The sequence below is a fragment of the Sabethes cyaneus genome, chromosome 2, assembly GCF_943734655.1.
Source record: "Sabethes cyaneus chromosome 2, idSabCyanKW18_F2, whole genome shotgun sequence".
Lineage (NCBI taxonomy): Eukaryota > Metazoa > Arthropoda > Insecta > Diptera > Culicidae > Sabethes > Sabethes cyaneus.
In genome coordinates this window covers 131,030,910-131,048,289 of record NC_071354.1, presented here as the reverse complement: position 1 = coordinate 131,048,289, position 17,380 = coordinate 131,030,910, and the positions used below count along the sequence as shown (strand labels likewise).

At 35.2% G+C, this 17,380-nt stretch overlaps 1 protein-coding gene across 1 annotated transcript in view; it reads left to right on the top strand.

The window, feature by feature from the left end:
• The window catches only part of LOC128736897 (GTP-binding protein RAD), a 90,059-nt gene that overhangs the window by 19,481 nt on the left and 53,198 nt on the right, over positions 1-17,380 (top strand). Inside the window, exons 2-5 of the mRNA XM_053831398.1 lie at positions 5-146; positions 2,399-2,431; positions 11,901-12,020; positions 15,458-15,676. Coding sequence (XP_053687373.1) covers positions 5-146; positions 2,399-2,431; positions 11,901-12,020; positions 15,458-15,676 — 514 coding nt within the window. The remainder of the gene's footprint in view (positions 1-4; positions 147-2,398; positions 2,432-11,900; positions 12,021-15,457; positions 15,677-17,380) is intronic.

Here is a 17,380-nt window from a genome sequence, read left to right as displayed (position 1 = left end):
ACAGGTACGACGGAAACCTCAACCACCTCCTTCTACGCTTCAAGACTCCAAAGGCCATTGCACAAGTGAGCCTCGATTGAATGATTCCGAAACACCACCACCTCAAAAGCGCCGAGGATCGCAACGGAGAGCTACACCGGGTGCAGGTAACGTCTTACTAAGCGTTCTAACGTAAAAAGCAAAGATAGAATTTTAATTTCTGTTAAAATGATAGTTTTTAAATGAACATGTTTGTCATACAAGTTATTCTGAGTTAAAATTAAAATTATTTGGATAAACGAAATCTATGCAGTGTAATCATTATACACTTTTTATGTAAACAAAATTGATGAAAAATATGTTTTCCACGACATTTTATATCTCTCCAGGCAAAGCACAGTGGTGCCGAATCGCGAAAATGCGATCTTGCACAGTGGCCCAGAATCGCAAAAAAGCGAAGTTTTCAAGAGTAGTGTCTTTAAAAAAGTTTACTTTTTCAAAGAAAAAACCTCAAAAAAAAATTCCTCTTAAAAGTTGCAGAACATATTGCCCGTTTCTTTGGTAACAAAACGCGCTGCTCACTTTTTTGACAGCTTGAAATCGTCGCAAAAAGAATCTGCTTTGCTGTATGTAAGTTATAAGTATATATTTTACTTGTCTAGCACGTAAGCTATTGAATTACTTGACAAAATAAACGATATTTGCCCTTGCGACGATTCTGGCGATGGTTTTGCCCGCGACGGATATAATTTATCGCGTACGAAAGGGTGGGAAATCAGCAATACTAAAATAAGCAACTTACTGGTTGCGAAATATAATGATGTGCTTAAAAAGAGCACTTTAAAGTCAGTTATGCTCAATAACTTTGCACACGATTTTTTTATTGCTTTCAAATGGTCTACAAAGTTATTTAGTATGTTAAAATACACATTTTTTCGGAAGGCTGTTTGTCGCTAGGACACATATTTAAAGAGTTATAAAATATATAAAAAAATCTCACTATTAAAAAAAATCAAATAAATAAATAATAACTCAATATCCGAATATAATTATTCTGCGTCGGGCATCTTCCGGTTTCCGCAAAGAAAAGGTAAAAATTACTAATATGTAATGAATTTACCAATCCAGCCTGAATTAGTTAATTGGGTCACGACTGCACTCCAGCAGATTCGCTAATTGGGCCGACTGACAGTTGTTAGAAATTTCAAAAGTCAAAAATTCAATAGAATTTTGGCTTTCAAGTTGTCACATGGCCCAACTAACGAATACCCTGTAGTGATGATATCAATAATAATACTATTAATAATATGATATTAAGATGAAATGTAGTATATATGGGCAAAAATAGAACAATCTCACCAGGAGTCCTTCGAATGGAATTGATTTGCGTCCTTTGAGGTTCCATAAGTGCTTCTAATAATACATTTAATTTTTTCATCTGGTAACCATGTGCAGTATTAAAACTTGTTTTGGCCAAAGTTTTTACTATACAGCAATGCTTCATAAACTAAAACGAAAAAAATAATTAAAATAACTTATAGTAGGCTTACCTATTAGTAAGGCCGTATGGCTCCGCCGTCTGCTTAAAACCGCGGTTTTGAGATTAGGCAGCCAGGAACCACCCAGCATCGCACCTCCTAGCTTGGCTACTCAATAGAGCATTACCAGTTATGGCCACGTGGAGGCGCTAGGTAGGCGCTTTGGATGGCTAGAGCTCTATTGGACGCTCCTCATTTGCCTTCCCCATTTCATACCCCCAACTAACGAATACCCTGTAGTAAGTATAAAATAGTTAAATTCGATTAGTAGGCCAAGATAGGAGAATAGAAATTTACATTCATTTCTTATTGAACCTGCCATTAGAACACGCAGTGTAATTTTATGAACTGCTACATACCCAATTAACAAAACGCCCAACGAACTAACTAACGAACCCTTAGTTAGTGAATCATTGCTGTGCTTTAGGCACCATACCATGTGCTTAGGCACCGATACGAATTTGTTGCCAAATTCGAAATTCTACTGTATATGTGGATACCCTACCGGTGATTCGAAATTATATCCAAGAATTCCCGAAAATTTTGATCATGAATGGTTGTTTGTTCTCTGTGCTTCCATCGTCTTTGTTTGATTCTAACGAAACAGATTACATTTAGCAGGTAACTGCATAAAACTGCTAATCATACAGACTCTGTTTGTCTGTATAAATCTTGCTTTAGTTTTCAGAAGGTCGCATAATGCATGCAAAAGGGTAGATTATGTGACCTTTTGAAAACTAAAGCCAGAATTAGCAGTTTTTTACGCAACAATTTAAAAATGGATGTATGTACCTTTATTGCAAAAAATTGCTTAAAATGTATTACTTATATTTCTCTATCAATGCGCTTCAATTTGTAATTTTTTTACATATTAGTTTCAGACAGGAGAGTGCAAAATGTGCGTATAAAATTAGGTATGGAAACAAAACTCTTGGTAATACCAGAATGTTTCAACTGTTATCAAATTTTTCTGTGTGTTTAAAATGTGTATTGTGTACTTATAATTTGAATTGATATAAATCATTCTAATAGTCCCCACCATTTGTTAGAAAATAGTGTATCCATAAGAAATGCATGTAATCTAAAATGGTGAAGTTTTGTTTTAATGGGGAATGACCGACTAAAAATTAAAAAATATCACTAATTTTATTTCAGATTTCTATTGCATAGACCTTTCAACGTCGCTCGTAGGAAAATACAAATTTCATCATACTGAGGCGATTTTGCTTTGTTAGTTGTTTTGTTTTGTAGAAATCTGGAGATTATTATTTATAACGTTAGGCTATTTAAACGAAACACAGACCAAGAGAATAAAAAATTGATATGTGGTTTCTTATTCTCTTAGTCTGTGTTTCGTTTCTTTTTCTTTTTTCTGTGATTTTGCCTAATCTAAAAAGTTGCCGAATCTAAAAAGTTATATCCTTCTAGTTATCTGAAAAAAAGTTTCAGTAATTTTGGTTATAAGCTAATTTAGTTACAACCATAAATGTGAAGGGGTAATTTTGTCTCACTACCGCTGTTAACAAATAGGTGGGAAGAGTGAGACAACGAGTATTGCATACTGAGATACCTATTTGAAATCAATTTATACCATATTTTTGGGTAATAAAGAATAGTTTAGAGGTTGTACCGTTTATTGTGTCTATAAAGCATGCATTATTGTTGGGTATGATTGAAAATTACATATTTATACTCATACAAAAGACAAATCCTAGACATCTGACTTTTAACTTACACTACAGGATTCATTTACAGTCAAACCCTGCAATTGAACGATAAATTTTTTTAAAAAATTGCACGGCGAAAGCTATGTCTCAGTGTCACTCACGTCTTTGTGTCCCACCGTTGTCAAAAGAAATGTTTTATGAAAAATAGTGCACTAGCGGAGTTAGCAAACAATTCGATTGTCATATTTTTGCCTTTGTTATACTATTACCTTTGTTATACTATAACAAAGGTTTAGGAATTGGTCGAAAAACACGAAATTGATCCGAGGCCCGGAGGGCCGAGCCACATATAATCAATCGACAGGGTTCGACGAACTGAGCAATGTCTGTGTGTGTGTATGTGTGTATGTATGTGCGGGCGCAACTTTTCTATCGCCTGTTTCTCGGAGATGGCTGAGCCGATTTGTTCGCTATTACTTTTGTTTGAAAGGTATTTTTGAATAGTATATCACTATTGAATTGTTTCGAGGTCCGACATTTCGTTCAAAAGTTATAAATAAAAAAGTGAAAATTACGTGACACGATTTCCTTTGGAACCAAATGACCGATTTCAACGATCTTGGTATCGAATGAAAGCTCTTGTTAACGCTAAATTTTTCGGATAAATTTTATTGAAAACAAACAAGTAGTTAAAAAGTTATGCTTAAAAAATCTGTTTTGACAAGGTAATAATTATCGCCTGTTTCTTAGAGATGACTAAACCGATTTAGACGCTATTAGTCGCATTTGAAAGGTAAGATAGCCTAATAAATCACTATTGATTTGTTTTTTGATTGGACGTTTAATTTGAAAGTTATGAGCAATTGAATACAACACATTAAAATTTACAATAATTTTCAACGATTTCATCTAAGATGATTTATCTAGTTTGAATTATTTTGGCATCAAATTAGAGATTTTAATGCTGCAAATATATTTGCAAAATTTCAGAAGAATCGGTTTTGCCGATCAAAAGATATTAACCCTCCAACACTCGCGCCAACTTTTGTAATACGGTTACTCGCGCGCACAATGACCCAAAACCAAAAAGACATGCGCACTACAATTTTGACTGGGAAAACCAGACTTGGCATACACTTTTCGCTTTGATTTTGCTCTTTTGATTACTGCTCCTCACCCAAGCAGGATTTGAAAAAGTGGTGTATGGGGCTTTTGTAGAGCTAGTAATTATCTATAATATTGCTGAAGAAAGTGAAGTTTTATCTTTAGTATTTACGGCGCTGTAGGGCAGCAATGCCGTTGGTAGCAAAAAGAGCGCTCTTTTTGCTACCAAGGGGGTAGCAGCCTTATAGCGCCATAAATACAAAAGGCACAGTAATGCTTACTTTAGCAATATTGTAGATAAAAGCAAATTCTACAAACGCCCCATACATCACTTTTTCAAATTTTGCTTGGCTGAGGAGCAGTAATCAAAAGAGCAAAATCAAAGCGCAAAGTGTATGCCAAGCCTGGGGAAAACTTGGTTTTAGGTTTATGGAACCTTCGGAAGAATTTCTTGAAATTGAAAGTTCTATCGTCTGGTGCAATTTAAATTTTGATTAATCCCCCTAATAGTGAAATAAATAAAATATTTTTCTTCAGTTTCAATACATAACACATTGATGTGTTCTGCAAAGTTTTAGAACATATTATTACAAGAAATTTTGTTGAATACAGTAACCTTCTATCTATTCAGCGAAGAATGAAAAATCTTATTCATTGTATATGAATTTGTAAAATCCGTTTTTTCTATTTTAGCTCTTTTTGTAATTGTTGTATGACTTTTTCATGTATTACAAAATTGTATAAATAGTAAAAATACACAACTTTGATGGATATAGTATACCTCTATGTTTGTTTGTGAAGGTACTGTAGAACTTTGATTAAAAAAAATGCCTTAATTTTGACCCCGAATGACTCGACTACCAACAGATACATTTTAAACATTTTATATTTGTTGATAGTTTTGTTGCATACAGACACCATTTTTCCATATGAAGAAACGAGAGAAAATTCCAGGGCCAATCGCGGTACAACTCACATGCTGATTGCTTCGTTTCTGGGATGTCAGTTTATGCTGATCTATTTTCCCAACAATTTAAAGTATTAATGCATTGAATAATTATGACGTTTTGCTCATAACAAGTTAATTGAAGAATATACGTTAGTTAAACAGCGTTAAAAAAGTGCCTTAATTTTGACCCCGAATGACTCGACCACCAACAGATACATTTTGAACATTTTATATTTGCTGATAGTTTTGCTGCATACAGACACCATTTTTTTATAAAGAAACGAGAGAAAATTTCAGGGTCAATCGCGGTACACCACACATGCTGATTGCTTCGTTTGTGTGATGTCAGTTTATGCTGACCCATTTTCCCAGCAATTTAAAGTATTAATGCATTGAATGATTATGACGTTTTGCTCATAACAAGTTAATTGCATAATATACGTTAGTTAAACAGCGATTTGTAACTTTATAACAATATGGCATTCAAAAACCTACACGTGTTGTACAAAATGCAACAGCGTGAGTAACCGAAGGTTAATAAAAATTGATGAAATTTATTCAAGAAAACTTTATTGATGCCAATCAAAAAGAATAGAAATAGAAATTTATGCGTAGTTCAAAAACCTATAAACTAGACTTTTACTACGCAATGTATATGTTAAAGAATAATATTTCCTTTTACAATTTGCTTTTACTTGCACTTACTCAAATTAGTAACAACCAACTTACCCTTACACAGTAATTTCATGAAAAAAAGGACCTATCAAAATTTATAGGTGCTGCTATTTTGTTCATATTTTGTAAACTTATTCAATTTCCAAAATATTTATGAAAACCAACACACTACGCAACGTTAACCAATAGATGAATTATGTTCCGAAGACGTGTCGATTTCTATCTCAAAGAGCAAGTAAGACCGTATAACAAAGGTTCCTTTCACCACTAGGTGGATTAAATCGGGTTTTACCTTTGTTATACTATAACAAAGGTTTAGGAATTGGTCGAAAAACACGAAATTGATCCGAAGCCCGGAGGGCCGAGCCACATATACCAATCGACAGGGTTTGACGAACTGAGCAATGTCTGTGTGTGTGCGTGTGTATGTGTGTGTGTGTGTGTGTGTGTATGTGCGGGGCGCAACTTTTCTTCCGCCTGTTTCTCGGAGATGGCTGAACCGGTTTGTTCGCTATTACTTTTGTTTGAAAAGTATTATTGCCTAGTATATCACTATTGAATTGTTTCGAGGTCCGACATTTCGTATAAAAGTTATAAGTTAAAAAGTGAAAATTACGTGACACGATTTTCTCCGGAACCAAATGACCGATTTCAACGACCTTGGTATCGAATGAAAGCTCTTGTAACGCTAAATTTTTCAGGTTAATTTTATTGAAAACAAACAGGTATTTTAAAAGTTATGCTTAAAAAACCTGTTTTGATAAGGTAATAATTATCGCCTGTTTCTTAGAGATGACTAAACCGATTTAGGCGCTATTAGTCTCATTTGAAAGGTAACATAACCTAATAGATCACTATTGATTTGTTTTTTGATTGGACGTTTAATTTGAAAGTTATGAGCAATTGAATAAAACACATTAAAATTTACAATAATTTATAACGATTTCATCCAAGATGATTTATCTAGTTTCAATTATTTTGTCATCAAATTAGAGATTTTAATGCTGCAAATATATCTGCAAAATTTCAGAAGAATTGGTTTTGCCGATCAAAAGATATTAACCCTCCAACACTCGCGCCAATTTGTGTAATACGGTTACTCGCGCGCACAATGGCCCAAAGCCAAAAAGACATGCGCACTAGAATTTTGACTGGGAAAACTTGGTTTTAGGTTTATGGAACCTTCGGAAGAATTTCTTGAAATTGAAAGTTCTATCGTCTGGTGCAATTTAAATTTTGATTAATCCCCCTAAAAGTGAAATAAAAAAATTATTTTTCTTCAGTTTCAATATAACACATTGATGTGTTCTGCAAAGTTTTAAAACATATTATTGCAAGAAATTTTGATGAATACAGTAACCTTCTATCTATTCAACGGAGATAGAAAAATCTGATTCATTGTATATGAATTGGTAAAATCCTTTTTTTCCTATTTTAGCTCTTTTTGTAATTGTTGTATGACTTTTTCATGTATTACAAAATTGTATAAATAGTAAAAATACACAACTTTGATGAATATAGTATACCTCTATGGTTGTTTGTTTAGGTACTGTAACACTTTGATTAAAAAAAATGCCTTAATTTTGACCCCGAATGACTCGACTACCAACAGATACATTTTAAACATTTTATATTTGCTGACAGTTTTGCTGCATACAGACACCATTTTTCCATATGAAGAAACGAGAGAAAATTTCAGGGCCAATCGCGGTACACCTTACTTGCTGATTGCTTCGTTTCTGTGATGTCAGCTTATGCTGATCCATTTTCCCAACAATTTAAAGTATTAATCCATTGAATAATTATGACGTTTTGCTCATAACAAGTTAATTGAAGAATATGTGTCAGTTAAACAGCGATTTGTAACTTTATAGCAATATGGCATTCAAAAACCTTCACGTTTTGTACAAAATGCAACAGCGTGAGTAACCGAAGGTTAATAAAAATTGATAAAATTTATTCAAGAAAACTTTATTGATGTCAATCAAAAAGAATGGCATTACAGAAATTTATGCGTAGTTCAAAAACCTATAAACTAGACTTTTACTACGCAATGTATATGTTAAAGAATAATATTTCCTCTTACAACTTGCTTTTACTTGCACTTACTCAAATTAGTAACAACCAACTTACCCTTACTCAGTAATTTAATGAAAAAAAAGGATCTATCAAAATTTATAGGTGCTGCTATTTTGTTCAAATTTTGTAAACTTATTCAATTTCCAAAAATTTTATGTAAACCAACACACTACGCAACGTTAACCAACAGATGAATTATGTTCCGGAGACGTCGACTTCTATCTCAAAGAGCAAGTAAGACCATATAACAAAGGTTCCTTTCACCACTAGGTGGATTAAATCGGGTTTTTAATAAACAATATAACTGCCAAACTATAGGACTTACAAAAAAATGGTCTTTGGGTGACTTTTAGAAAATGTTCTGAATTTTCTTGAAAAAAATATTTCTACACTGAGAAAAAAGTATGTTAAAAACTAAAAATCGATTTTCCAAAAAAGGCCATCTCAGAAACTATTGATTTTTTTTTGAAGTTAGACATTTAGACAATTATATGACCTGCAAGTCTTCAATACATTGCAAAATGGGCATATTGAAGGGAAAAAAGTTTTTTTTTATGAAAATTCAGAACATTTTCTAAACGTCACTCATAAATCTTTTTTTTGTTTTCGAGTTATACATTTCATTAAAAACTGAGAGGGTCATGCCAACCTCTGATCGAGTTGGCGTGAAATTCGTCAGTAGTGCATTTTATTGGCTCAAGTTTGTTGCACGTGGCACTGGAATTACTATATGAGTCATTCCACGCCAAGTGATCGAGAAAAAGTTCAAACGTGTAATCGATCTTCACGGATTTGAACCAAATTTTGCCAAATTGTTCGTTTTCGGTCAGAAAGCAAAAATCCAAAATTTGGTACGGATCGAACGTTCTCTCGATTAATGGGAGCGCCTCCATTTTTAAGGAAAATACCCGATTTTGTCAAAACCTCTTATTTTCTTTTGCTTATATCTCCGTAAATATTGAGTTTAGAAAAACAATATTTTTACATTTTCAAAGGAAATCATCCAAGGAATTCGAAAAAGGTCTTATTTTTGAGCACCAGTGTTGCCAAACATTTTTAAACTCAATTTGAAAACTAAATTTACATTTTTCTCTCAATGGAGATAATTTTATTTAATAGTTTCAACTTCATCGGGTTCCGCAGATTTTTTTACATACGAATCGCTCATTGCCCCGAAATATTCTTTTGCCGATCCCGAGATACAGCGTTTTAAATCAAGCAGTACCCCATTTTTATGTAAAACTATAAGCAAACTAACTTATTTTTGAAGCGGTAATTCTCTAGGCAATGTAAAACTACTTTGCCTTTCCCGATTTATACAATATATAGCAAAGTTTTTCTTAAAACTGTTGCCAGCTTTTCAGTTTCCCGCATGATTAGTAACATTAATTAAGGGAATATAAGTCTCTTAGCAACAATAAACGCAATAAACAAGGAAGGTAAAAGTTCATGTCTATTAGCGAGATGAAAAACAGTTTACAAGGCTATGATCAAACAACTAACTGAAGTTGAAATTCATGAGATAAAATTGTCTTCATTTAGAGAAAAATGTAAATTTAGTTTTCAAATTGAGTTTAAAAATATTTGGCAGCACTGGTGCTCAAAAATAATATCTTTTTCGAATTCCTTGGGTGATTTTCTTTGAAAATGTGAAAATAGTGTCTTTCTAAACTTAATATTTCCGGAGTTATAAGCAAAAAAAAAATACATAAAAATAGGGTATTGCTTGCTTTAAAACGCTGTATCTCGGGATTGGCAAAGAATATGTCGGGGCGATCAGTGATTCTTATGTAAAAAAATCTGCAAAAGAAAATAAGAGGTTTTGACAACAAAGGAAAACGAACAATCTGGCGAAATTTGGTTCAAATTCGTGAAGGTCTATTACACGGGGCTCGGACATTTCGCGTGGAATTACCCATATGTATGTATGATTGTTTTTCATCCACTTCCCACGGTTCGATCATTGCAACATTAGTACCAGAATAAATAGGTAGAAAAGTTTGCAGTGTTTCTTTAATTTTTAGTTGGCCATGTCCCCTCCGCATACGAACATGGAGTGTTTGAAATGAGTATTTGGAAATGTTCAGCAGAGTCGTGCGCCGTAGACTTGGTGCGCCGAACATGACTTTGCTCACATGCAGGATTATCGTATTCGTAAGTTTATGCAGTCTGAGTGCCTGGACTGCATACACGTACGAATATGTTCTAACATTCTAATGTAAAAAGGCCAAAACCAAAGGCCGAAACGTCAGGCAGTATAAAAAAGCCGTTTTCAATATAAAACTGACTGGAAAGCCGAAAATCCGCAATACATTCTAATGTAAAATATCGTTTGGTGCTCCATCAACGTATAAATTTACTTGTAAAACTCCTATTTTATTATAATACATTCTTCTTTTATAATATTATATAAAATGAATAAAACGACTTCTTAAACATTGATTTAATATGTTTAATTAATCGGTTGAATGGAACTTTTTATCCTTCAATTTGGATTTGAGATAAGACTTGTCTGTATATTTCACTAACAACAACATGCAAAAGGCCAAATGTCGATTAACATTAGAAAGGGGTCAATAAGCCAGACGTCAAACAAACCGAGTAAGAGTTATTTTTTGCTGGAGCAGTTAGGAAAATTAACTCTAACTAGGTTTGCTTGACGTTTGGCTTATTCGTCCTTTCATAATGTTAGTCGACAAATGTGAATATAAAAGATTCTCTGCGTCTCCTCTCTTACCCTTCTCAAGGCGACTTAGACGCATTTCAACCCTATTTTTCTGAAAGATTAGCCAATAATACCATCATCCGTTTCATGCTTCGGGATAAGCGTTTCATGCAGCGGGATAAGCGTAAGAGATGGGATACGAAGAGAATCTCTCATTTGCATATTAGATCTTTTGACAAATCTCAAGCAACAGATTTGTAAATATAAATTTCAATGTTTGTATGTTACGTATAGTATGTGTGATGTGTTCCATGACTCCGAAACTCCTGAACTATACTTCAGCAAACTTGACATAAGGGAAAATGCAACTAAGAGAAAAGGGTTTTATTTCCTTTCAATATTGCTATCTCCGAAACGAAAGCAGTGTACAAGTGGAGGGGACGGGAAGGGCAACAAGGATTGGGATATCTTTCTACAATGGAAATAGTGTAAAAGGTCCGGAAATAGATGTTGGAAGACAAAATGGTGATGTGAATGGGTGATAAAGTGAGTGGGTGTATTGTGGAATTAATTAATTTGGCCCTAGTGGACATTAACCACCTTAAACCATGTTGACCAGTGCTAATTCTGTATTGTGCAACATGTACGTATGCTTTTGAGATCTTTAAACTCAAATTTGTCAAAAAAATGGAGGTTGTCATTTCTACACGTGGCACTCGAATTTTGTGTTACATGATAATTAGCTGGGCCCTGAATATTTGGCAGGGGAATATCCCGTTTTGATTTAAACGGTGAGTGTATTGTCGCCTCTGTAGTTTATAGTCTTTATCGTATCCGCAGGCTAGAAATCAGCCAATCAGGAAGCTGGCTCTTTTTTGATAAATTAACTCTTTTTTAGTACAACGTGTCACGTACTAGAGTCCTAGAGTTTAATGATGACAGTGACTGGTGAGTGACTGAGTTCCAATGTCAATTCTTTTATTCTAGTTTCTTTATATCCGCCACCCAAGCTTTTAGTTTATCTCAAGAAACTCAAATGAAAGACTGGTAAAGTAACACAATACTCAGGAGCATAGATATGATGACCTTAATATTTGTGCATGCATAAATTTGACCGTTCCGCGGTTAAAACTCCGCGTTTATGATTTTGTAGTAAAGCCCCTTTATATATTTCACAACAAATTCAATCGTTTAACAAATGTTATCTTCCAAACAGAATTAAAAACAATATTTTTTTATTGCAGCTACTAGAAAGTCAAACGCCTTTTTAGATGTACCACAAATAAACATGCAACACCTTCAAATCAATGATCAGGATGATGATGATAACTATAGACTGAGAACTTTTAGCTCTTCGAAGCAGGGTAAGTCAACGAATTAACCCATTAAGCCCCACACTTTTCTCAGCAGGGAACTTTCAGGAAAATTCTCCTTTAGGTCAACTAAGAAAAAGTCGCTGACATGTATTACCCTGTGTCCCGCAACGTTGCGTTGCGAAAACGCAACGCTGGGCGTTAAGGGTATACCGTTTTTGCATACCTTCATTTGTGAATATAAATACTTCATACCGTCTGTCGGGATGAGATTGTGCCAAAAAAGCATATATTTTTGTTCTTCAGCTTGTTATACACACAATTTAGCGTTTAAGTTGATGCAAAGCCTGTCAATATATACCTCAATGTTTAGTTAACAGCTGTCACAAAGATGGTTTAGTTACAATGAACATTGGAAATATTAAAATTACACGCTTAATCGAACGTTAAAGTTTGACACAATATCACCTTGTGAAGCTCGAAAAGTGCAATGTTTTGAAAAAAAAAAATATTTTGGTAATCAAAAGCCGTCCAAGGCATAATAACCTTTCAATACATTATAAATGAATACTTTATCTATCTTCAGAATAGCAAGTTGATGCGATTTCTTGTTTGGGTCTGTTTATATGGATCATTTATTGTCAACGTATTTTCCCAGCATTTTTGACTCTAAAGTTTGAAACCTTTTTTAAGCTAAACTGTTCGCTAATATTATTTGTGTTCCATTCCATGTTATGAATAAATATGTCATGTTTCAAATCATGTTGAATTTGAGCCATCAATTTGCATAGATCTAATGTATTTTTATAAACAAACATTGTTGGTTTATGGCACAATGTCATCCCGGATGGCAATACTTCTTTACCGTTAAATCAAACTTGGGATTTTTTTTTTGTATTTTGAGTATTAGTAAAGATTAAATAAACGAGTAAGGTATTACATGTTATGTTTTAAGATAGATATCGAAACCTATGGGTTGGAGACCGTCTTTGCACTAGACGCATAGTATGCAGGTTGAATCCTAAATGCATGTCATCGCAGATGATTGAATGCCTACCAACACGTTCTGGAAAGGTTGTAACATTAAATTTGGGTACATGAAACCGTCGATGCTGTCACTCAATTCCTCCAGATATTCTGGAGGCAAAGTTACTTTAACGATTTTATTACGCTCTTATCACAACGGCTGCTCCATATGCCATCAGTGTTTGAAGCTGCGAATTGTATTTATGTAAACTTTTATAATGTTTCCGGGATATTTTGAATTAGCGAAAGATAAGATTTACATTCAGTTGTTTACTAAAAAGCAACACCGCAGTGAACGAACGAAAACAAACGTTCCCGTTGCAAATTTTGAATATCGTTTCTTCGTAGCGTTGCGTTTTCGCTACGCAAAGCTTAAAACCTATCTTAAAATTACAAAAATAATTGAAATTATGAAACAAAGTTTTTTTTTGGCAAGCAACCGATTCTTACTAACACTGATTAATAGGTCAAGCGTTAATAGAGATAAAATCGGGTTTATGAACATTTTTCCTTAACTGCCTGAAAAATAGCAAAACCTGTTGCTTTGTCACAGCTGTAATTATGTTACATGTGACATCTGACCTTTGAGCAAAAACAGGTCGATTAGATTTTTTTTCAAACTTTCTTTGTTTCTCAGGGTCCAAGTTCATATCTGAAACCGGGTCTTTTCTAGAATCGAGTGAAAGTGCGTTGCGTTTTCGCAACGCTGGGAGGAATTGGGTTAAATGTTTCGAGCATTGCGCGTGTATATGCAGACAATTTTTCATATCGCTTTTAGTGCAAGCTTTCGAAATCACAAATGTTTTCTACAAAGTTCCTTTAATCAATGTTGACGACTTTTTACAGTACTAGTTTCGTCACGTTATAAGCAATTTAATCCTGGTGTTTGGGCTGAAACGCTTCTTTTGTCAGCAGTAATATTTACCAATACATTAACATTACACTAAGGAAGTTTGAAAAATAAATTGGCCCATCAAACAGTATTTTGAATGTTTGAGGACAAGTTGAGAAAATATTTAAATATACAGCCGATCAATGAGTTTCGAAGACTTGAAATATGATCAAAACGGCGAATATTATGGACGTAACGAGTGACGGAATTGAAAACCAACTTAAGTTTTTCAAAATTTTCGTATCTAACGTAACGTGCGTCTAGGACACTACCATATTCGAATAAAGGAGCTATACGAGTTCTGGCTAGTTGTGATCGTATTGCTTGAAAAGTGTGATGGCGTAGTATAACTAATGATTACATCGACCCGAAACTTTCTTACACACGGCTGATATTTGGGTGTCCCATTGCATATAACTATCCATGGGTATGCCCAAGTTTTTGATTATAAAGCAAAGACTTGGGCTTAAACGTATTTCTAAGGCTTGACCCTTCTTTGTCGAGAGACTTCACAGCCTGTTATTAGAGTACAGGGCAATTACGGGGATAGTGCAACAATCCTACTGACCCTATCTTAGTTTTTGACTAACTACTGATGAATAGGGTTTAATTTCGTCACCAACCATAATTTGAGCAACTTCATCAAGAACCATTCTCTTCGTTCTGAAAATGATTGCCTGAGTTTTTCCAGCATTCAATCGAATACCATTTGAGTTACTCCAATTCAAAAGGTAAAGTCTTATGCTTAAACGTCTTTCTAAAACTTGACCCTTTTATATAGACAGACTTTGCAGCCGGCTGTTAGAGTACAGGACAGATACGGGGCTAGTGCAACAATCCTACTGACTCTATCTAGCAGTACCGCCTAGCCGAGATTGGCTTGTTAGACCAGCATCGTACCTCGATGCTAACTGGGCGGTTAGCTCCAATCCATTATTTGCTTTATATCTATATTAACTTTATTTGCGAGATTTTCATGATAACTTTTTTACCTGATAACGTAATTTAATTTGTTGATGAAAAATCAGAAATCGACGAGTGAATTAAACTTTACACACAAAGTACCAGACACTTAGTTAACAGTACTTGAAAAATAGTTTTAGATTTTTAGTGCATATTGAATACTATTAATGTACAGTGTTAATTAAAGTAGTTTTGACATTTCGTCTTGTTTATCCGTGCATAAATAGCGCGGGAAATTTTCAAAAGATTTTATCGCAACTATGTGGTAAATCCCCCAGCCCCCCTGGCTACGTGGCTGGGTTAAAATAAATTGTACCTGGTTCCTTTTGACTGAACGCAAATTTGAAAAATGCAAAACACAGTTACTATTTCGCTTGTCACGTAAAATGCTCTATTATTTTCCATATTAGGACGAAACAGACCGTTACCTTAGATGATTTGTCGACAAGCAAATGGTATGTCACGATTCAGCATTCCACACTTTAGGAACAAATGACTTTGTGTTTCAACCACTCGCATTATTTTGAGACTAGGTCTGCTTCTGCAATATGGTCTAGTTAGTTTTCATTCGACTTCATCAATATTCACATTTTTTTTTCTTGTGTAGGCGTTGTTAATCGTGGAGACTCGTTTAGAAGACGAAGATCAAGAAGCAATAGTTTAGCTCCTACAAGTCCAATGTGTGCTCCGCAAGAAGTACTACCTCCTAACAGTGGACCCATCGACTCATATCAAGTAGCAATGGTCGGCGCTCCCGGTGTCGGAAAAGGAGCTCTGCTATCACAATTTAGATCTTCGGAATGCATCAATGCTTATGATACGAAGGGTACGTATATGACTAATATTTTGAAATATTCAGATTCTTTATATAAACTGGCATGAAGCCAGAACAGTGGGGATTTTCTTCGGAAATTTCAATATTGCCCGAATTATTTCAATATGCTCGAAACCCACTGGAATAGATTTAACCGTTATGTGGGCGACGATTGTTACCTACGTAGAAGGACAACGGGGTACCCGTATACCGATGCTGTAGTTGCTGGATTGGAAGTTAGGTACTTCCTTCGCGTCCGTTTGGTGAATGAAGAAAGGGGGAACAAGGGAGAAAGCTTTCATATAGTTGCAGCATCGTTTTATTTATTCCTTGACGTATTTCCACTTCACTACTTAACTGGATTTCCAGGTCTCTGACAGGACGTCATAAGAGGCTTATCGGTAACTAAAAACAGGTCCCTGACAGGACGTCATGTTTTAGTACACGCTTAAAAAATTTAACCCGCGAATGAATAAGATTAATACAGAAATGAGTGACTTTCAACTCAAAAATGAGTAAAAACCGACTCACTATGACAAAAAGTGGAACAGCCCAAAAATTTGAGTAATGGCAATTTCTAAATTCTGAGTAGTTTAGGTCGACCTCATAACTGAGTTAAATTTACTCGTAATTTGTGTAAGTACTACTCAGTTTTGGGTGAAATGGCACTCATTTTTGAGTAAATATTGCTCATTAATGAGCTTCTACGGTGGAACTCATAAAAGGAGTAAGAGTTACTCAAAATAGTGTGTAAAATATACGCATGTTTTGAGCTGTTCCACTTTTCGTGAAAGTGGGTCAAATTTTTTAAGCGTGTAGCAATGGGTATTCTCAGTCACCTCACTGGTAGACTGATGGGCTGCTCGATTGCTCAACTGGTTGACTAGACTGCTCGACTGGACTGGTCGATTAGACTGCTCGATTTGATTGCTCGAATGGACTGCTTAACTGAACTGCTCGACTCAACTGTTCGATTCGACTGCTCGACTCAACTGTTTGATTGGACTGATCGACTTGACTGCTTGACTGAACGGCTCGATTTAACTGCTCGAGTGGACTACTCGACTGAGCTACTCGATTCGACTGCTTGACTCACTACTCGAACCAACTGCTCGACTTAACTGCACGATTGAACTGCTCGACTGGACTACTCGACTTAACTGCTTGACTGGACTGCTTGATTGCTCAACTGGTCGACTCGACCGCTCTGTTCAACTGCCCAACTCGACTGCTCGACTCAACTGGTTGGCTGAACTGCTTGACTGAACAGCTTGATTTAACTGCTCGATTTGACTGCTCGACTCAACTGCTTGACTTCTGTTTGATTCGACAGCTCGACTTAACTGCTCGATTCAACTGCTCGACTGAATTACTCAACTCGACTGCTCGACTCAATTGCTCAACTGGACTACTCGACTCAACTGCTCGAATAAACTGTTCGATTGGACTACTCGACTCAGCTGCTCGAATGAACTGCTCCTCTTAACTGTTCGACTTAACTGTTCGACTTAACCGCTTGACCCGACTGCTTCAGACTCTATTGTTCGTTGTTGCCATGAATGAACTTCCAGATGTGCTAGTCGATGTATTCGTATTAATTTATGCTGATGATGTAAAAATATTTATATCTGTCCGTGATACGAAGGATTGTATGATTCTCCAGGAGAACTTAAACCAGTTTCTCCACTTCTGTGAATCGTTTGGGCTAAAAGTAAA